The sequence below is a fragment of the Sus scrofa genome, chromosome 13 (assembly GCF_054392235.1).
Source record: "Sus scrofa isolate SSC_HxYL_T2T_F1_AM1 chromosome 13, Sscrofa_HxYL_maternal_Yorkshire_Landrace_v2.0, whole genome shotgun sequence".
NCBI classification, from domain to species: Eukaryota; Metazoa; Chordata; class Mammalia; order Artiodactyla; family Suidae; genus Sus; species Sus scrofa.
Window position 1 is genome coordinate 222,076,830 of NC_139395.1, and position 21,415 is coordinate 222,098,244.

General features: G+C 56.1%; 1 protein-coding gene and 1 long non-coding RNA gene across 12 annotated transcripts; one reads left to right on the plus strand and one right to left on the minus strand.

The window, feature by feature from the left end:
• Window positions 1-4,848: 4,848 nt before the first annotated feature.
• CSTB (cystatin B) lies at window positions 4,849-9,387 on the minus strand. The gene is given in 3 exon segments (NM_001097496.1): window positions 4,849-5,196; window positions 5,521-5,622; window positions 9,278-9,387. Coding segments are annotated over 3 exon segments (297 nt in total). The 5' UTR covers window positions 9,344-9,387; the 3' UTR covers window positions 4,849-5,067.
• Window positions 9,388-9,824: 437 nt separating this feature from the next.
• On the plus strand, window positions 9,825-19,646 carry LOC146397921 (uncharacterized). Of its 11 annotated transcripts, XR_014825261.1 has the most exons (6): window positions 9,936-10,273; window positions 11,168-11,230; window positions 12,369-12,458; window positions 13,107-13,220; window positions 13,445-15,379; window positions 18,378-19,646. It is a non-coding gene; the product is annotated as an uncharacterized LOC146397921 (long non-coding RNA). The 11 variants fall into 11 exon arrangements; XR_014825259.1 differs by having other exon boundaries at window positions 12,369-13,220; XR_014825263.1 differs by lacking the exon at window positions 12,369-12,458.
• Window positions 19,647-21,415: the final 1,769 nt, after the last annotated feature.

Here is a 21,415-nt window from a genome sequence, read left to right on the forward strand (position 1 = left end):
AATGATGCTTTGTTCCCTGGTCGTGTTCTTAAGCTTGTTAGAACCGGTCTTGAGAGCCGGTGGGCTGAGCCTGGCTTGCCATGGCTGCTCGGATGTGTAACTGGTTGCTGAGGCTTCCAGCCAGAGGCCAAAACACGCTGCCCAGCCTGATGCCCAGGGCCTGGGGTTGCGTGTCTCCCAAGATGCCACCCATCTCGTGCCTGAGCCTTCTGCTGTCCCCTCTGTTGAAAGGCACAGAGAGGAGGGAGTGTCCTGGCCTGGGGCCTCCACGGTGGACCACCGGCCTGGGGCCTAGGGGCCCACATCTCTGGGAATCAGCACTCTGTGGCCATGAGGCTGGGCTGAGTCCCCGTGCCAGAATAACCTGCCTCCCTGGGGTTCTCTGCGGCCCACATGGTCTCAGGCTTGGCACGCACTGTCCTGTGGGGCAGGGGTCCACCCAGCAGCCCCCCATCGCCTGCCTGGGCCAAGAGGGGCATGGGGGTGAGCGGTGTGGATTGGTGCAGGCCCTGGTCCTGGCTTTCTGAGTCCAGGTCGGAGCCACGTGGCCCCAGACTCAGTTCTGCCAGTGGGAGGGGCACAGCTCCTGAGCCCACCCGTTCAGTCCCCTGCCACCTCAGGCTTAGGGAGCTTCCCTTCTCATCACCTGCTAAGCCACGTGGGCGCTTTGGAAGCCCTGGCTTTGGGGAGGCCTCTGGTTGTCTAGATCTACTGCTCTGAGCCAGGAAACCTTGAACTTGGGCTTGGCTGGGCTTGGTTGTCTCAGGGTGTACATTGTCCCCCGCCCAGGAGCCCCTCCCATGTTCTCCAGGTCTGCCCACGGGCCCCGGTCAGGCTGGTGCCTCGCAGAACAGGTCAAGCACCCACACACATGTGGCCTCGGGGCTGTGTGCACAGCTGGCGTCCCCGGGCGTGTGTCTGTGCTGCCACTGAGTCAGGAATTGTTGTATAGACAGTGCTGTGGTTTCAGGATCCAGCCCCGCACTTCAAGCCTCTGCCAGCAGGGGGCAGAGGGGAGGCGGTGGTGGGCAGGGGCCCCGCCCCCACCCTGGTAGGTCGCAGCCTCCCTTCTAGGGGATGTTTCTCTGGGACACATGTCTTTGCTGTCGGGTGACAAGAACCAGGCTTGGCAGGCTGCCACGCAGCCTGGGGGTCCCAGTTCCTAAAACCCTGCTCTTCGTTCCTCTCTTGTCAGCAAAGGCACTGACGTGAACCCACGTCTTAGCCTGCACGCCCGCCTTCGTTAGGGGCCTGTGCCCGTGACCCGGTGTGTCCATCTGACCCTTGAGTAATTGTAGGTCCAGCTTTCTTTATATTTAAATATATTTATATGACTGGAAAGTTCTTCCTAGAATTTTCTTTTTAACTTCTGGCGGAGTAGACAGGTGTTGTAAAACGTTCCACTGTCCGTGCCGACGGGGCCGACGGAGCTCAGAAGCTTCGCCTCCATTTCTGGTCCGGGCTGAGGGGGCGCCTCGGGGAGGGGCCCCGGCTCCCGGCCACACACCCAGGTGGGCACGTCCCCGGGCGTCAGCAGGCAGCTGTGCTGGGAGGACGTGCCTTTGTGAGGCCGAGGCCCACGCCCCCTGGCCGGGGCACCTGTGTCCTGCAGGGGCCACGCTGCGCCTCCCAGGGCTGCCAGCTGCCACGGAGAGGACACTGCTGCCCTAGGTCCCTGGGCTCCGGAAGTCCCCAAACAGGGTGCCGAGCGGGGCCAGAGTAGCTGGGACCGTGTCCTGACGAAGGTGCAGATGCTGGCATTTGGGGAAAAGGAAGTGAAGGGCCCTGACGGCCCTGATGGGACGGGTTCTGTAGGTGGGGGTTTGGATTGGACTTTAAAGCTGCCTACTTTCTGAGGCCCTGACTCAGCCCAGCTGATGCAGACCTGGGCCTTCCCGAATCGAGCTCAGATCCTGGAGGCTCCTTGCGGGGGTGATGCAGCCTGGGACAAAGCTCCGTCCTGGTTGTGAGGGTTCTCGTTTTCGCAGCCCTGTGGCTACCAGCCCTGTGTTCTGTGGACGTGTTTATACACAAAGCCCTCCCAGTGCTGTAGAGGCCGTGTCTGTCTGCTGTGGTCTTAGTGGCTTAGGATTATCACAAATAAATATTTTCATGGTGATTGTGCTGAAGTGTGATGATTTCCTGAAGCCGTGTTGTCCAGCCAGCCAAGCACTGGTTCCTGCTGGGGAGGGATGGGAGCCCGTTCCCCGCCCATCCCTCTTACAGGGGAGGCCCGTCCCCCTCCCATCACCCCGATTCTTGGGAGGCATGTGCTGCCCTCTCCGCCCTGGCCAGGTGTCCATCCAGCCTGCTCGGTTCCCTGCCCTGGTGCCCACTGCCGGATGCTCCAGGCAGTGAGGTCGGGCTTCTTGCAGGTTTGCGCTGGGCGTCAGCGTGGGGGCCCCCTTCCCCGGCCCCTCCCTGCCAGATCCCGAGGACCAGCTTCGGTCGTTGACCAAGCGTCACGCTCCTTCAGGTTCCTTCACACCTGGGTGGGGACAGCGCTGGTCCTACTCTCCCTGCGGGCGACCCACGGTCCTTCATCCCCAGGCAGCACCAGGCTGCGGGACAGGCAGGGAGAAGGCTGGGCAAGGACGTGAGTCTGGAGCACCACCAAATCCGCCTCTCCAGCCCCGCGAGCCGCCCAGTGCTGCCGGGCTCCCAGCCAGGCCCTCCTGGCCCAGACGCCTGACCTGGGTCAGGCCCGGGCGGCTGCTGTAACACATGCCCACAGACTGGGGGGCTTAGAGCCACGCAGATTTATTCCTTTCCATTCTCAGGAGTCTAAATGCATCAGAAAGTCACAGATACAGAGACCAAGCGAGTGGGGGCAGGGGGGAAGGGAGGCAGAGGGGGGCCCAGGAATAAGAGATGCAAATTGCTATGTACAAAACCGGTGAGTACTGGGAGATAGTACAGCACAGGGGGTAGCCAGTGTTTTGTAACTAAATGGATTATAACTTTTTGTTTGTTTTTGTTTTTTAGGGCCGCATCCGCAGCATATGGAGGTTCCCAGGCTAAGGGTCAAATGGGAGCTACAGCTGCCAGCCTGCACCACAGCCACAGCCACACAGGATCCGAACTCCATCTGCAGCCTGCACCACAGCTCACGGCAACGCGAGATCCTTAACCCACTGAGCTAGACCAGGGCTCAAACCGCAACCTCGTGGTTCCTAATAATCGGATTTGTTTCCGCTGTGCCCCAACGGGAACTCCTTGGAATGTAACTAACTTTTAACAAAAACTGTGACTCTCTATGTTATATACCTGAAACTTACAAAATGGTATATGCGTCGACTACACCTAAATGTAAAAGTCTGAGGAGTTCCCGTCATGGCTCAGTGGCTAACGAACCCAACTAGGATCCACGAGGATGCAGGTTTGATCTCTGGCCTCACTCAGTGGGTTAAAGATCTGGCATTGCTGTGAGCTGTGGTGCGGGCTGGCAGCTGCAGCTCCCATTTGACCCCTAGCCTGGGAACTTCCATATGCCGTGGGTGTAGCCTTAAGAAGAAAAGAAAAAAGTTTGAAATCATGTGTGAGCAGAGCGGGTTCGCCCCTTTTCCGGCTCCTAGAGGCACCTGCCTTTCCCGGATCACAGCCCCTCCTCCACCTTCAAGTCTCCTCTTCAGTGTGTCGCTGGCCCTCCTGCCTCCCTCTCATGGGGACCCCATGGGACATTGGGCTCACCCGGCTACTCCTTTGCCGGGGAGCATTCACGGGTATCGGGCACTGGAACGTGGGGAAGAGCCACTAGGCAGCCCACTGTGTCCTGGATGTGTGGTTTGGGGTCCGTCCTTTGTGTCCCCCAGCACCCACAGGTCATCTTCACCCCCGAGACACCAGCATCCTGCAGCAGCTCAGGCACTGGCCCCTTGATCAGGCTGTGCCTGAGCCCCACATGGTCATGTAGCCACACTTGCCGCAAAGGAGTCTGGAAAGTGTCAGTTTTTACCTGTCCCAATGATATGGTCCCCCTTCCCCCCCAGGGGGGTGGAGAGGACAGACCTGGGTGGGAAAGGATAAGCCTCTGGTCACCTATGACAAACTCCCTCAGAGAGGGAGCCTGTCTGCATCTGTCCGTCCTCGCCCCAGACAGCAAGCAGTCTGGTGCACAGGACACTCAGCTCAGCCCAGTCCGTCGTGGCTTTGCCCAGCAGGACCCCAGGCAAGGCTGGGCCTTGGGGGGAGGTCTGAGGGCCACCAGCTCTGAAGTGCTGCATCCAGGCCTCTGCTCTGGCCAGGACAGGAAGTGTGAGTGGCTGCCGCCCCAGCAGCTCCCTTAGGGCCCCCCGGGCACCCCAGCTGGTGATGAGACAGATGGCCGTGGCAGCAGGTGTCTGCAGCACACAAGCTGCCCCAGTTACAGGTTCCTGTCCTTGATGTGGGCAAGTGTCACCTGATCTTGGTCAGCAGAGGGCCGTGACCAAAGGCACTTGGGGAGCAGCGTGCCGCGGGGCTGCTCCCCTCCATGAGGTGTGCTGGCGCCCCTTGGCCCCCAAGGACGGAGCCCCAGCATCACTCAGCAGCCACCCTCTTGGCCAGAATGAGGACTTGGGCGCTAGAGCCTCCAGGCTCTGGCGGAGAACTCCGGGTGCAGAGGAAGTGCCCCACCTGAGGGCGCCGGGTGAGGGTGGGGTGGGCCAGGGAAGGGGCTGCCCACCCGAGGGGCTCGGCCCTGCCTGGGGAGCCTGACCCAGGCAACCCCGGGCTCAGCTGCTCACCTGGAGGGGTCTCGGGCAGCACAAGGCCCAGCGGGGGCTCCACCCAGGACAGCTCTCATCTGGTGGCGTCTACATTATGATAACGGCTTCGGATGAAGGCAACAAAAAGCCCAAACAGTGGAAATTCACAAAGACTGAAAATATATTTATCTTTAAGGATCACGCTGGTTCTTCTTGAAAGTAACTCGGTTAAGATCATCGCAGGAGGAAAGGAATGAACATGATAAAAGTTAGACACAGGAGAGGGGCGTCCCGTCCCCCACCCGGGGCACCTCGGAGGGTCCCCGACACGCGCTGGCGGCGGACAGACCCGCGCAGGCGACGGGCTCTCTTCAGCTCAGGCCTAGAAGTATGTCAGCTCATCGTGCCTGCTTTTGTTGGTCTGGTAGCTGGACAAGGTCAAGGGCTTGTTCTCGTGCGGGAGGCTTTCAAACACCCGAAGGTGCACGAAGTCGTCATCGTCAACTTGAACCTGGAACGACAGCTGAGTGAGGGGCAGGCGCCGCCCCGTCCCCTCGTCCCCGGCTCCGCTGGACCTGGCAGGACCAGGGAGGAAGGCCCTGGACGCCTGGAGGCTGCGTCCCGTCGGCTCCCCAGCAACCGGGCGGATGACACGCCCAGCCTTCCTCATTCAAGTGCAGGGGACGCCCTCGCGGCCCCGACGCGCCCTCCATCAGAGCCCCCTCCAAGCAGGCCGACGTGCGCGCGTGCACCCCTTGTTTTCGAGGGCCTGCAACCCCTGCCCTCCCACGAGTCCCCACCTCAGGGCAGACCCTCCTGCGAGGCTGACGCCTACCTTGATGAAGAGGTTCCTGCCAGCGACCACCTGGCTCTTGAACTCCACGGCCTTGAACACCGGGAAGGTCTTATTCTCCTTCTCCTCCAGCTGGGACTTCACCTGGGCGCGGACAGACAGGTGAGCGCACCGCCATCTGCCACCGAGTTCCGAGCCGCCCTCGGCTGACTTCCGACAGCATGAGCGTTCTTTTGTCTTTTCAGGGCTGCACCCGCGGCACACGGAGGGTCCCAGGCTCGGGGCTGAATTAGAGCTGCGGCCGCTGGCCCACCCCACAGCCACAGCCACGCGGGATCCAAGCCACGTCTGCAGCCCACACCAGAGATCACAGCAATGCCAGATTCCCCCACCCACTGAGTGAGGCCAGGGATCGAACCCACATCCTCATGGTTGACCCCCCCGCCACTAGTTGGGTTTGTTACCACTGAGCCAGGATGGGAACACCTCCTTTTTTTTTTTTTTTAATTTAACTTTTTTTTTAAGGCCACAACTGCAGCATGCGGAAGTTCCCAGGCTAGGGGTCGAATCGGAGCTGCAGCTGCCAGCCTCCGCCACAGCCACGGCAACTCCTGATCTGAGCCGACTTTGTGACAAGCTGCCTGGGGCAACGCCAGACCCTTAACCCACTGAGCGAGGCCAGGGATCTTCACAGACTCTATGGCCGGTGCTCAACCTGCTGAGCCGCAATGGGAACTCTGGCCCGACCGTTAAACTGTCGGCTCTGTTGACAAACTACAGAAAACAGTCCCTTAATTCTGCTGCGGGGTCAGCGGTACCATTGCCCTGCACGACCTGCCTTTCTTCTCCAGGCGTGAGATATAGCTTTGTATTTTCATCATCACGACAAGTTCACACCCTATTTCTCTTTGTTACGTAGCCAGTGCATTTGAAAGACTATACAGGTTTTTAAAAATGTGTGTGTTTGAAAGACTATTTGAAAGGTTTTTAAAGATGTGTGTGTTTGAAAGACTATTTGAAAGGTTTTTAAAAATGTGTGTGTTTGAAAGACTATTTGAAAGGTTTTTAAAAATGTGTGTGTTTGAAAGACTATTTGAAAGGTTTTTAAAAATGTGTGTGTTTGTACTTTATGTGGGTTTCTTTCTGTTTATTTAGGACCAGAGACTATACACCAAATTTTTTTTTTTTTTTTTTTTTTCTGTACCTGTGGCATGCGGAATTTCCCTGGCCAGGGATCAAACCTGAGCCACACACAGTCGTCACAAAGCTGACTCCTTACCAGCGAGACCACCAGGGGACTCTGTGTATATAGTTTATTTACTATGTGACCCTTGAAAACGAAAACATTTTATTTTATTTTACTTTGGTCTTTTTGCCTTTTCTAGGGCCACTTCCGCAGCATGTGGAGATTCCCAGGCTAGGGTCTAATCGGAGCTGTAGCCACCGGCCTACGCCAGAGCCATAGCAACGTGGGATCCGAGCCACCGCGTCTGCAACCTACACCACAGCTCGCAGCAACGCTGGATCCTTAACCCACTGAGCAAGGCCAGGGATCGAACCCACAACCTCATGGTTCCTAGTCGGATTCGTTAACCACTGCGCCACGACGGGAACTCCAAAACTAAAACATTTTAATATGTTAAGTCAAATTTAATGTTCAATTTAAATCTACTCTTCCATCTGATAGATAGGCCTTCATTTCCTTAAGCATTCCCACGCTCTCCTGTAACAGATAATACAGCAGGTAAAATGCTTTGCTGCATTTTTAGATGCCTTCCTTTGGGAGCAGTTACTGGCACACAGTGACTGGGCTTTTGGATCAGTGCTGATTTCCAAGGTCTCGCTTGGCCTTTCAGGAATTGAGCATCTGTACGGAGAAAGGGGCGGGCAGGTCTGGTTTGGTTTTGACTTTGGAATCTCATCTAGGACGTCCCTGGGGGCTCAGCAGCTTAAGGATCTGGCGTTGTCACTGCTGCGGTCCGGGTCTCAGCTCTGGCGAGGGTTCGATCCCTGGCTGGCAAACATCCTCATGCCAGGAGCAACGACAAAAAAATAATAATCATAAAATTAGAAAAAAAAAAAAAAAAACCTAATCTAGTTTCAAACCTGGCTGCTCTCAGGATCACCGGCAGGCACTAGGGCACAGTGACTCTGTACTGGAGTCACCGGACCTTTCAGTGAAGCCAGGAAGCACGCTAGGGACGAGGGGATCTCTGTCACTGAGTCCAGTGCGTCCCTGTGGCAAAGGCTGCGTGGCCTTCCAGGGCGGAGAAGATGGACAGAAAGGAGAGGACGGAGGGTCAGCCAGAAGCCAGGCTGCCTTCTCTCCGCGTGGCTGCCGAGGTGGCGGTGTGTGTGCCCCGGGGGCCAGTGCCCACCCGAGTCTGAATTCTCACCTGGGGAGCCTTCTCCCTGGGAGGTGCCGGGCGAGGTCTGCGGGGAAGTGACCCTGCAGATAGTTTACAAGCCCAGGGGGCTGAGGGACAGCCCCAAGCCCCCCGGGAGGCGGGAACAATCTCTCGGTATCAGGAGTGGAGGCAGGAAAGCCCCTGCCCTTTGCAAGCACAGGTGAGAAACCCCCGCCCCAACAGAGGCGGCGGAACACGGAATGTGGAGGCCACCAACGCCAGGCCAGGCCACAGCCCGGGGGCCGGCAGTTGTTGACCAGGAGAAAGGTGGGCTGGGCTGTGGCCAAGGGGACCTGCCAGTTCCCAGCCCTGAGGGGCCCAGGAGGAACGGAGAGAAGGCTCTGAGACAGGAGCTGACCACTCGATGAGGTGGGACAGAAGGAACCACCGTGGCCAGCTTCTGACCGGGGCCCCATCTCCGGCCTCGGTGCTCATCTGCAGCCCAGACCGCTCCCGAAAGCGTCAGTGCCAAGGCCGCCAGACGGTGCCCCTGCCCAGCAGCAACAACAACTGTCCACTGACATGTCACTTTCAAGGGAGGGACATCTAACCCAGCGGCCCTCGAAACAGCAACTCCGTTTTCCCGAGGGAGGTGACACACAGAGTTCACGTGACACGCGGGGACTTTTCAGCCTGGAGAACCAGGAAGAGGTGGGTGGCTGGGCTCTGGGTGGCTGTGGGCTAAGAGCTGTAGGAACCACCTCCCAGCCCCGCTCACACTCCGCCCTGGGAACTCGCTCATTTTCAAAAGCCCCGAGAGACGGACTCACCGCCACCACGGTTTGCAGATGGTCAGGGCCACCTGAGCAAGGACAGGGCGCTGACCTCCTGCCTCCAGTTTAGGAAGCGGGGCCGCATTAAAGGAGATGAAAGTTTGTCTCCTTTTTCCCCCTCTTATCGGAACTCAGCCTTCCTGTGCCCTGAACTTGTCTCGTAAAGCCCGCCCTGCCTCACCGATGACAGGTAGTGCAGGGCGCGCTCCTTCCATCCTCACCGGCTCCTGCCCACCAGGTGCCTCTGGAGGCAGCGCCACAGCCGCCCAGGGTCTGGACCAGGCTCTGCCTGGTTCTGGTGACTGTTTCAAACGTGCACGCAACAAACGTGCAAGTCTGAGTCTAGGGCGCCGGTGTGCCCCGTCCCCAGACTCGCTCACGGTGACCTCACTCACAGGCTGCAGGGTTTGCTGAGCGCTTTTGCGGAATCGTCCCCTCGCGGCCCTCCCTCTGTGCACACCTCGGCTCGCGCCTGACAGGCGTGCAGGGGCATCGTCCTGCGCCCAGCCCGGCCCTCGGGGCGGGGGGATGCGCACGGGCGCACCGCCTCCCTCCCAGCGGCGAGGCCTGCTGCCAACCCCGGCCCCCAGGACCCGGCCCGCCCCTCGCAGCCCTGACCTTGTCGGCGATGGCCTGGATCTCGGCCGTGGCGGGCTGCGTGGCGGAGGGCGCGCCACACATCATCGTGGCGGTGGACGGGCGCAGACACCGGGCGGCGGTCGCGGAGCGACTGTCACGTAGGAGCAGCGGACAGTGGCGGAGTGGCGGACCTCCGCGGAGCACAAATACCTAGAGAGGCGGTCATGTGATGCGCGGGCGGAACCACTACGCAAGGCGGGGCGGGGGGGTGGATGCCGGGATCGGAATACGGCGCGGGGCGTCCGGGTTGGGAATGGGGCGCGCGGCACCCCCTTCGCGACGGACGCGGGGAAGGCGCACGGTCGCAGCCTGGGACCCCCGGCAGGCACCGTCTCGGGGCCAAGGGTCGTGTGCTGCAGGGCCATCTCCCCCCCGGAGCTGGGTGGCGTCCTCCCTGCGGCCGAGTCGGGGGGCGGGGCCCGCAGGATGGGGCGCGAGTGGGGGCAGGGCCGGCGGGGTCCGGGGCGGGTGTGGCCCACGCCCAGCGGGAGGGGGCGGAGGGTGGGGACGGTGGGGTTCCGATCCCCCGGGGGTGGACGCTGCCCTGCAGGATGGGGTGTGGGAGTGGGGATGCAGCGCGGGGAATATCGGGAGAGGAGTGGTGGGGGTGGGCGCAGGGTGGGCACGGTGGGTGGGTGGGAGTTGTCCCAGTCCCGCGCTGCCCTGTGGGGAATGTTGGCCCGGTAGCATGCGGGGTGGAGATGGTTCAGCCTGGCTCCATCCTGGCCCCCCAGACCGCACAGTGCTCCCTGATCCCTCTGCCCTGCCTTAGTTCCCCCCCCCCCCCAAGTTTGATGTGATGACAGGGGGAGGTCCAGAAATGACGCCGGCATTTGGAATCTGGAGAGGAGGGGGCAGCTGGACCTGAGACGTGCGGACAGAGGGGAGAGAAGGCCCCACGCGCAGTCGCCGCCCTGACAGTTCCTCTGCTCACTGCCCTGTTCCTCTGCTCGCCTGGCCCCGGCACCAGCAAAGGTGCCCCACTTGTGTCCACCTGCTGTGTGGGCTGCTGTGTGCATCACAAGTGTGTGCGCTGGGGGCCCAGTGCTGACGTGGGTGGACAGAAAAGGCACAAAGGAGTCCAGTGATGGCGAGCTGATGACTCCTAAGGCCTCGGGCTGGGGCGGGGGTCAGATCCAGGATGTCAGTTAAGGGCTTGGTCCTGATGGGATTTGGCTTAGGATTTAGATGAGGTTCAAGCACCTGGGAGGGGACAGGCCCCTGTCTTATCCAGGAGGGTGGGGCCCATGGGGCTGCCTGGACAGGACCTGCCTTTCAAAAAGATTCAGCCGCCCCCTCCCTGCAGGGCTGCACCCCAGTGGGCGCTGGCCCTCTCCCATGACCGGGTGCTGACTCTGCGGGCTCAGGCCCAGCCTCGCCTCCTGGTGGGCCCAGGGCACAGCCCCAGTAAGAGTGGTGCGTGAGCAGGTGCCAGGAGCTGAGCCTCTAGTGCCTGCCAGGGCAGGTGCAGGAAAGCACCTGAGGTCATGTGTGGTTGAGGCCTGGGAGCCGGGGAGAGACAAATCCAGCAAAGGCCTGAGCGCAGGAGCCAGATTCCGGTGGGGGATTTGCAGCAGGGATCCCAGCAGGGGAAGGGGAGGCGAGCCTCAGCCCCACTCCCACTTGGCTTCTGGGTTAGCAGGTCCTAAAAGGGAACGGAGGAACTGGGGTTCCTGGCCTGCGGTCTACGTGTCTTGAGTCTGGTGGCCTGTGACCACAGGGCCTGTGTCCGTAGAACCTGGAAGGGTCATCTTGCCCTTGAGGATGACTCAGAAGAGCCCATAAACAGTGATGCTTCCTGGAGGGCTGTGGCTCCAGGGCCCTGCGTCCCCTGCTCCTCGTTGATTAGACAAAAATGTGATTGAACAGGTATGGCCAGCACAGAAGGGAGCAAAAAGAGGGAAAAGAAAGCCAAGAGGAAACACACTGGACGTGAGTTTGGTTTTTTTTTTTTCTCCCCCGGCTTCACCCACGGCATTCGGAAGTTCCTGGGTCAGGTATCAAACCTACACCACAGCAGTGACCCAATCTGCAGCCGTGACAACAGCTGCATCCTTAACCGCCAGGCCATCGGGGAACTCCTACTATTAATTATAAACGAGACATAATTCACGATTGAATGAATGAATGAGAGCGGGATTTGACCCCATAAAAATGCAGAACTCATCTCTGTCGAAAACAAAGCCAAAAATAATGACCAAGAAGGGCAATGTCACTTGGGTTTGGCAGAGACTCCCAGGCAGGCGGGGGAGGGGGGGCTTCTACCAGAGAAAAGGGAGGCTGGGGGTGGGGGTGGGGGTCCCCGATGGCAGCTGTGGGCCCGAGGAAGCTGGGGCGGGCTCACCACATGCTGGGCATCCTGTGGGATTGATTTCAGGGCCATATTTGGCCCTCTCTGCTTGTCCTGAGTGAGAAGGATGAGGGGCAAAAATTAGGGAAGCTGGCCGGCTGCCGAGCCTTCTGGGGCAATGGCTGCAGAGGCTGCGGGTTGGCTTCCAGATGGTTTTCGCAGAGGTTGTGGGTCAGAGTTCTCTTGTCACATGTATGTGGTTCAGCCACGGTCCCTGTGTTTAGTCACCCTCTCGTGATGCTTTATCAAGTCATCAAGTCGGTGTTGCTTGATGGCTGCATGTCTGGGTCCAGATGCATGTTTTCAAGCTGCTGTGGAAGGCAGGCTCTGATGGTCAAATGCTTGGGTGCTGATCCAGCCCTTCCTGGTATTTGCTGTGTGGCATAGGACTAACTGCTACACCTCTCTGTGTCCAAATTAAGCAGTAACTGTCAATGAGCGTAAAACGCTTGGGACGGTGTCTGAGCCCTAGGGTGAGGTGATAATTTGTCACTGTCCTTGTCTGTAATTACTGTACTAACAGGAGTCTTGCTCATACTTAGCGTTAGTTTTCTATCCAGAGGCCCCTGAATGATGCTGACACCTCTCATTCCAATACCGTGGTGTTTCATTTCGCAAGAATCCGGTCTCCCCACCGTCATTCCCATTTGAAATCTGGAGGCAGAAGGATCAAGTTTATCCTTTCTTTTCTTTTCTCTCTTTGTCCACATCCGCATGCAGAGGTTCCCTGGGCCAGGGACAGAACCCCCGCCACAGCAGCCACCCGCACCGCTGCAGTCTCGGCGCCAGATCCTTGCCCCGATGAGTCAGGTCGGGATTCCCAGTTTTAAATTCAAGCAGTTTTGAAGTTTCGCTTGTGCTCGCTGCTTTTCCCAGAGTTGGCAGAAGCCCCGGGTTTGTCTTCAGCGTCTCGTGGTCCCTTCTTCCCGCGAGGCCGTCATAGACATGCACGTCTTCCTTCTTGCCTTTTGGATTCCTCGGCTGGACTAATAATTACATTGATATCAGACGGATGCGCGGGAGGAAATCAGGTTCATTTCTTACATGTAGGAGCCCCGGGGACGTGAGACCAAGAGCAAGCCTGGCAATCGAGGGTCCGGGCCGGGGGCTCCCAGGCCTCGGGGAGCAGAGGCTAGTAACTGACGTGAGCCGTGCAGGGGAGTCTTTCCGATAAAACTCTTATTTCTGGTAGTGGTGCTCGTCTGGTGCAGGCCCCCATCGCAGTTCTTTTGGGTCATTAAGGAAGAGGTAATAGGTTTTCCTGAGTCGGCGGGTTCTCGATGGCAGCAGACTCAGAATAGTCCATGTGCCAAAGGGGCTTGTTCGACTCCCTCCCCACCCGGCTCCTCTGAGTCCCTGGCCGCTTAGGCGGGTGACTCCTTCTCCCTTCTCCTCAGTAGCTTGTGTTTCCTCATGGAAACATTTCATCACCAGAATTTGTTGCTGATTAAATTCTAGCCCGTGGAGTTCCCCATGCGGCGCAGTGGGTTAAGAATCCAACTTCTGTGGCTCAGGTCGCCGTGGAGGTGCAGGTTCCATCCCTGGTCTGGTGCAGGGGGTGAAAGGATCCAGGTAGGTGGCAGCTGTGGCTCGGATTTAATCCCTGGCGCAGGAACTTCCCTGTGCTACAGGTGTGGGCATTAAAAAAGAAGGAGTCTAGCCCAAGAAACCCTGTGTCGGGGGTGGGGGTGGGGGGTTGGGAGGTTAAAAAAAAAAAAGGAAAAGAAAGGTGAAATGTTTCAACAACGAAGCATTTATTAAATTTATTAAATTTATGTTTTCATCTTCAATTATAGTGGAAGTCGACCTGGAATTAGGCGCCCACGTGGGCACATCACTCCCCGCCTCCTGCATCGGCACCCATCACAGGCCTGGAGGCCTGGGTATGCTGAGAGCAAAAGCAGGAGGTGGCTTTACGGACAGGTTGGCCCCTCAAAGTGAAACTGACAGCATTGATACTTGAACCTAGCCAGAACCGGGATCGGGACTTGAACCCACAGTTCTTCTTTTTTTTTTTTTATCTCACAGCATATGGAGGTTCCCAGGCTAGCGGTCCAATCAGAACTGCAGCCACCAGCCTACACTAGAGCTACAACAATGTAGCGGCCAAGCCTCGTCTGCAACCTGCACCACAGTTCATGGTAATGCTAGATCTTTAACCCACTGACTGAGGCCAGGGATCGAACCTGTGCCCTCATGGATGCTAGTTGGGTTCGCTAACTGCTGAACCACTCCAGGAACTCCTGAACCCACAGTTTTTAAATTAGAGTCACTCACCTGGTGTCTGGATTTACTGAGGAACTTTTGCCTCTCTGTGTGCAGAAGGAATTCACCAAGAGACAAAGTAATAGGCAAGAAATAGATTTTTTTGTTTTCTTTGTTTCTTAGGACTGCACCTGAAGCATATGGAGGTTCCCAGGCTAGGGGGTCCAATCAGAGCATCAGCTGCCAGCCTATACCGCAGCCACAGCAACTCGGGATCTGAGCCACATCTGCAACCTCTGCCACAGCTCATGGCAACGCCAGATCCTTAACCCACTGAGAGAGGCCGGGGTCGAACCCGCATCCTCATGGTTACTAGTCAGATTTGTTTCTGCTGCACCACAACAGGAACTTAGGAAAGAGATTTATTAAGGTAGGATGCTTGTGAGAGATGCCAGCAGCCAGGCAAGGAGGCTCTGCCCCGAGGATCAGGTGGGCTACAGTTTTATCATCCAAGGGGCGTGGGAGTGGGAGAGGAACGCCTCTTCCTCTTTTATTTATTTATTTATTTTAGGGTTGCACCTGCAGCATATGGAGGTTCCCAGGCCAGGGGTCTAATCAGAGCTACAGCTGATGGCCTACACCACAGCCACAGCAACACCAGATCTGAGCCGTGTCTGCGACCTACACCACAGCTCATGGCAACGCCCGATCCTTAACCCACTGAGTGAGGCCAGGGATTGAACCCGCAACCTCAGGGTTCCCAGTAGGATTCATTTCCGCTGTGCCACGACGGGAACTCCTATTTATTTATGTATTTATTTTTTAGGGTTCCTCTTTCTTAGAGTAGTAGCTCCTCCTTGGCATCCAAGAGAGCATTTGACCCTATGAGGCCAAACTAGGACTGTCACGGGGCTTTTCCAAATCAGCAGAAGGGAGGTCCTTAAACTCCTGCCCTTTGGTCTGAACCCCAATGCTGGCCTCACCCCACCCCCACCCAGTGACCCGAGGCATAGGGTGTGCCTCCTCAAGTCGAGTCCCTCTTGAGCAAGTGTCCTTCTCCCTGCCTGCGAGGAGCAGCCAGCAGCACACAGGCAGCTCTGAGCCCCCTCTGCAGGGTGGACGGAGGTGCAGACATGGGACGAATCGAGGGAGAGAATAGATGTTCGTTTCGAAGGGCTGTTGCTCTAGACTAACGTAGGCAAAGGGCTTTCTTTTATCTTTTCTTTTTTCTTGTACTTTTTTTCTTTTTAGGGCTGACCTCACCGCGCACAGAAGTTCCCAGGCTAGGGGTCAAATTGGAGCCCATGCCACAGCCGGAGCCAGAGCAATGTGGGATCCGAGCTGCGTCTTGCAACCTACACCAACTCGTGGCCATGCAGGATCCCCGACCCACTGAGGAGGCCAGGGATGGAAGCTGCATCCTCATGGATGCTAGCTGGATTTGTTTCCACCGTGAGCAAAAGGTTTCCTAAGCGTAGAGGCTTCGGAAGAATCAGAAGGGAAAGGCTGGGACCCGCATGGGGCAGGCGAGTCTCTGGGGACACATCTTTACATGTCCGGGCCATCCCAGCTGTTCTGTGCCTCCTAAAGACCTGGAGACCCCTGTGTGGCTGCCCAGCAGACAGGCCTCTGTATCTGTCATAGGAGTTGCTAAATAAATATTTGACTCCTTACATACTTCTACAAATCCAGAATAAAACTTCACCATTAAAGCAGTTGATGCCAAGAATTTATTTTAGGGAAAATTAATGACGGACAGAGATTTATCTATTAAAATGTCCATTCTGGAATTTAGAAGCCACCGCAATGCCCAGCCTTTGCCCTTTGGCGAGAGGCCTGTGTACTTGGGAAGAAGTGTCTGTAGAACTGTGTCTCCCGGGACCCGCTGTTGGTGGCACTGGCTCCTGTTGAAAGGTCAAGTTTCCATCCCTCTCCCCTGGGGATTCCAGGTCTCTGGGGCTCAGTGGGGTCCAGGCACCTGTGGGGTTGGTGGAGGGTCACCATGGTAACAGTATCCATCACTGGGGTGGGGGGGATTGACCCACTCTCGCCATTTTCTGTATTGTCCCAAAGTTTTATTTAAAGGACGTTTTGTCGGAATTCCCGTTGTGGCGCAGTGGTTAATGAATCTGACTAGGAATCATGAGGTTGTGGGTTCCATCCCTGACCTTGCTCCGTGGGTTAACGATCCGGCGTTGCCATGAGCTGTGGTGTAGGTTGAAGACACGGCTCGGATCCCAAGTTGCTGCGGCTCTGGCAGAGGCTGGTGGCTACCGCTCCGATTCAACCCCTAGCCTGGGAACCTCCATGTGCCGCAGGAAGCGGCCCTAGAAAAGGCAAAAAGACAAAAAAAAAAAAAAAAAAAAAAAAGAAAAAGAAAAAGACTCTTTGTCTTTAGAAGAAATACTGCATATTTCTTGAGAAATATGTTTTTGAAATGCTGCATTTTCTTGAGAAGTGAATGATATCATGGGAAAATACTTGACGTGTTATTAAAAAGCAGTTTCAAAAGTGTCGGTATAGAGTTCCAGTCATGACTTGGTGGGTTTCGAACCCGACTAATATCCATGAGGATGCGGATCTGATCCTTGGCCTCGCTCAGTGGGTTCAAGGATCTTGTGTTGCTGTGGCTGTGGTGCAGGCTGGCAGCTGCAGCTCTGATTCAACCCCTAGCCCAGGAACTTCCATATGCCGTGGGTGTGGCCCTAAAAAAAAGGCAAAAACGTGTCAATACAGTGTGATTAATATAATTGATATAATAAGTTAACATAATTAATAAAAATTCAGTGCAGAGAAAATAAAGAACAGATCTGTCAGAAATTTTTCCTTTAGGCCATGAGACTATGATTGGTTCCTTCCCTTAACTTTTTTTATTTCCCTAATTTTCTTTACTTTTCTCTAATAAAAATCGAGAGAGTAGGAGTTCCTGCTGTGGCTCAGTGAATTAAGAATCTGACTGCAGCAGCTTGGGTTGCTGTGGAGGCGAGGGTTCGGTCCCCCACCTGAGACCGTTATATGCTGCAGGTGTGGCCATAAAAGAAAAATGAGAGTGTAAAAACGGGGGGAGAAGCGCAGGATATGGAGGTGATGGGAGTTGAGTCCTAGAGCCACTCAGCAGAGGGCGGGGGCATGGGGTGGGGGTCTGAGGGACAAGGGCCTGGGTGGTGACAGCAGCCCGAACAGACAGGCTGTCTAAGGTTTATGTAAAATGAATTTCAGGCCCTTGTTCCAATATTAAGACTTTCAAGGGAGTTCCCGTCGTGGCGCAGTGGTTAACGAATCCAACTAGGAGCCATGAGGTTGTGGGTTCGATCCCTGGCCTTGCTCAGTGGGTTAAGGATCCAGCATTGCCGTGAGCTGTGGTGTGGGTTGCAGACATGTGACTCGGATCTGGCGCTGCCGTGGCTGTGGTGTAGGCCAGCAGCAACAGCTCCGATTAGACCCCTAGCCTGGGAAACTCCATATGCCGAGGGAGCTGCCCTAGACCAGGCAAAAAGACAAAAAAAAAAAAAAAGACTTTCAAGAAGGCAGCACCAATTCTAATAAAATAAAAAATTTTTAAGAGCTGTAAAAAAACAAAAAAGGAACTAATATCCTTTCGTGAAATAAGATATGTTAAATAAAATGTGAAACACACACACATGCAAAAAAAGCGACACCGGGCACAGCCCTTCTGCCCAGGCCGTGCTGCCAACAGTGCCCAGGGACCCCCAGCACCCAGCAAGCTCTGCGACAGCCCCCAGGAGACTTTGAAAAGTCTCCTAAACGGGGACACTTTTGCATCTAGAACTGTCGATGAGAACGCAACTGACAACCAAGTTAAGGAGAAAAAAGAGTTTTATTTGAGCCCAACTGAGGATTATAACCCAGGAGACAGTCTTTCAGAAAATGCAAGCACTGTTCTGCCTGTGGGAAGACAAAGCCATGGTCACGTCCATTTTCCAAAGGACTGTACGTCGAAGGACGTGCTGGTATCGTACCCACAGCTCAGCAGGGACACACACAGCTCGGCAGGGAGAAAGAACTGGGAACGAACTTGTAAGAAGTTACATTCCTCGGAAGAAAGGGAGAAAGTTGGTCTTCCAGGCTGAGCGGGCATATGCCCACCTTGGCGGAGGTCCGGTTAATGGATAACGCACATGCGCACGGTCTTTAAAGGGAGAGGCCCCCGTGGACAGAGAGGGGCTTTTTGATTTTGTTTGCTTTTTGTCTTTTGTCTTTTTAGGGCCGCACCTGAGGCATAGGCAGGTTTCCAGGCTAGAGGCCGAATCAAAGCTGCAGCCACCAGCCTACACTGCAGCCACAGCAACGCAGGATCCGAGCTGCATCTGCAGCCTACACCACAGCGCATGGCAAAATGCCAGATCCTTAACCCACCGAGCGAGGCCGGGGATCGAACCCGTACCCTCCTGTTTCCTAGTCAGATTCGTTTCCACTGCGCCACGACGGGAACTCCCCTGCCAAAAAAAATTTTTTTTTAATTGCTTGTTAGGCTTTGGTGTCTTCTTTTCCTGCTTTTTACAGCGTGGAGCACCAACCTCTCTCGAGAGCTCAGATTTGTCATTTGACTGCCCTGCGCACCTGTTGAGACTCAGGCAAGTGAGGCTGGAACCTTCTCCGCTTCAACAGCACCCCTGCTGCCTGGGGCGCAGCCTGACACTCCTGCAGCACTTAAACTGCTGGCAAAAGAGCTGAAATACCGTTTTCAAATACGGAAAAGCTGGACGAATAGAGCGTGAACGCCCTGGAGCCGACCATTGCTAACATACTGCCATGTGTCCTTGCGAACCACGGGTGTAAACGTGTATCTTTTCATTGACATCATGACACTTCACCCCCACCAAACTCTTGGCAGTTATCTCCTCAAAGTAAAGACACTGTGGGACTTCCTGTCGTGGTGCAGCGGAAACGAATCCGACGAGGAACCATGAGGACGCGGGTTCGATCCCTGGCCTCGCTCAGCGGGTTAAGGATCCAGCGTTGCTGTGAGTTGTGGTGTAGGTCACAGACACGGCCTGGATCTGGCATTGCTATGGCTGTGGTGTAGGCCCCGGCAGCTGCTGCCCCAATTAGACCACTGGCCTGGGAACCTCCATATGCCTCAGGTGCATCCCCCCGCCCCAAAAAAAGGCTAAATAAATAAATATAAAAGTAAGGACATTGTTCTCCATCATGTGCTGGCAAACTATGCCCACTGGGCCTAATCTGGGCCGTGATCTGCTTTCGACAATAAAGTTTTATTGGAACAGAGCCACACCCATTCATGTACGCATGGCGTGTAGCTGCTTTTGTCCTATGGGAGCAGTGGTTTTGGTCCACAAAGATGAAAACACACACTGTCCCACCTGCGCAGAAGAGTCAACACAGGCCTGACTGCTATCCTTAGAAAGTCCAGCTTACAAGTGTGGCCCTCAGCCAGCCTCTGGGAATGGGGGACTTGCAGAAGGTCCCTTTACCCTGTGATAAGAGTGCCTCGCTTTCCCCTAAACTGTTTGTCCAAACAACATGAAGTGTGCTGGACATCTGCTTTCCCTCTGGGAGTCTGGAACTTGGGGATGAGCCTGGCAGCCTAGGCTCTGCTCTCACAAGCTCTCTCTCTTTTTCTGGGGCCGTGCCTCTGGCACATGGAAGTTCACAGGCCAGGTTTTGAACCCAAGCCACAGCAGTGACAATGCCAGATCCTTAACTGCTACGACACGGGGGAACTCCTAACAAGCTCCTTCTGACATTTTTTTGGTGTGTTGTCGCAGCTAGCTCTCACTCTACAAGACCTTTCCCTGTGCTTGCTCCCCTTTTGCCATAATTTTTTTTTTTTTTCCTTTTGTAGGGCCGCTTCCCGCAGCACATGGAGGTTCCCAGGCTAGGGGCTAATCAGAGCTATAGACGCTGGCCTACACCAGAGCCACAGCAACTCGGGATCCAAGCCTTTGTGTCTGAGACGTACACCACAGCTCAGGGCAACGCCGGATCCTTAACCCATGGAGCAAGGCCAGGGATGGAACCTGCAACCTCATGGTTCCTAGTTGGATTTGTTAACCCACTTCGCCACGATGGGAACTCCCCCTTTTGCCATAATTAATCACATCCATGAGTCTTCCTCAGTCCTGCTGCTCCCCCGACACATGGCCCTTTACAGAAAGAGTCGGCTGAGGCCCATTCTCCCAAACACTACCGTCACCCCTAAGACAACAGCTCTTCTGCAGTGTAGACTAACGTCTAGCCTATGAGCAAGCTCTCCCAGTCATTCCCAAAGGACCCCAAAATATATATATTTTTCCCACTCAGCAGCATATAGAGTTCCTGGGCCAGGGATCCAAGCTGAGACTGCCAGATCCTTAGCCCACTGTGGCCCCCAGAGATGGAACCTGTACCCCAGCCCTCCAGAGGTGCACCTGATCCTGTTGGGCCTCAGCCAGAACTCCCCAAGTGAATTTTTAGCTTTTTAAAAAACCAGGATCCAGGGTCATCATGGCTCAGCAGTAACGGACCTGACTAGGATCCTTGGGGATGCAGGTTCCATCTCTGGCCTTGCTGGGTGGGTGAAGGATCCAGCATTGCCCTGAACTGTGGTGTAGGTCACAGACGCGGCTCAGATCTAGCGTTGCTGTGGCTGTGGCTATGGCCTGGGACCTTCCATATGCCACGGGTGCGGCCCTAGAAAGCAAAAATAAATAAACCAGGACCCAATCGAGATTTGCATATTGCACCCCCCCCTTTACACATGCTTCACCCATGCCTGCCTTCATGGCGTAACTGTGAAGAAAGTCGGACTCTCAGGGCTGGGATCCAGATTGCCTCCTCGACGGGCCTTCCTCCATGTCCTGAAGCTGGGGTGCACTCCAACAGGCTGGACGAGGTCAGAGCAGCCCACCCCACCTGTGCTGCTGCAGGGTTGGGGTGCCCGCCAGCGGTGGCACACCACTGCAGGTGGCGGGACCGTCCCACAAACCCGGTCCCTGACCACTTCCCTGGGCTGTTGTGGCACTTTCTTTTTCTTTCTTTGGTTTTTAGAGTCGCACCCCGAGCACATGGAAGTTCTAGGCTAGGGTGTTGAATCAGAGCTGCAGCTGCTGGGCTACATCACAGCCACAGCAACAACTGGATCCTTAACCCACGGAGCGAGGCCAGGGATCGAACCCTCAGTCTCACGGTTCCCAGTCGGATTCGTTTCCCTGTTGGGGCATTTTCTCAGGACCTTCTCGGAACCAACGATTCACTGGAGGCTGCGCAGGGTCTTCCGCCACCTCCACCTCCACCGCTCCTCTGTCTCTGCTCCCTGACATTCACTGCTAAGGCAGGGCCTTCCGTCAGCAGCTGGGGGTGAACTACAGCCACCCACCCTCAGCAAAATAATATAATAATAATAATAATAATAATAATAATAAAAGGCGGGCAAACGCTTAAGGACATCCCTTTAATACCCAGGGTCCAGAGTGAAAGTCCGCCAACACTGACGCGGCATTGTCGTTGCGGGCCACGGCCACTAGGAGGTGGTGGCGTAGGCCCCGGCGAGGCCGGCGCGGCCCGGTGACGTCAGACTCCGCGCCGGAGCTAGGCCCGCG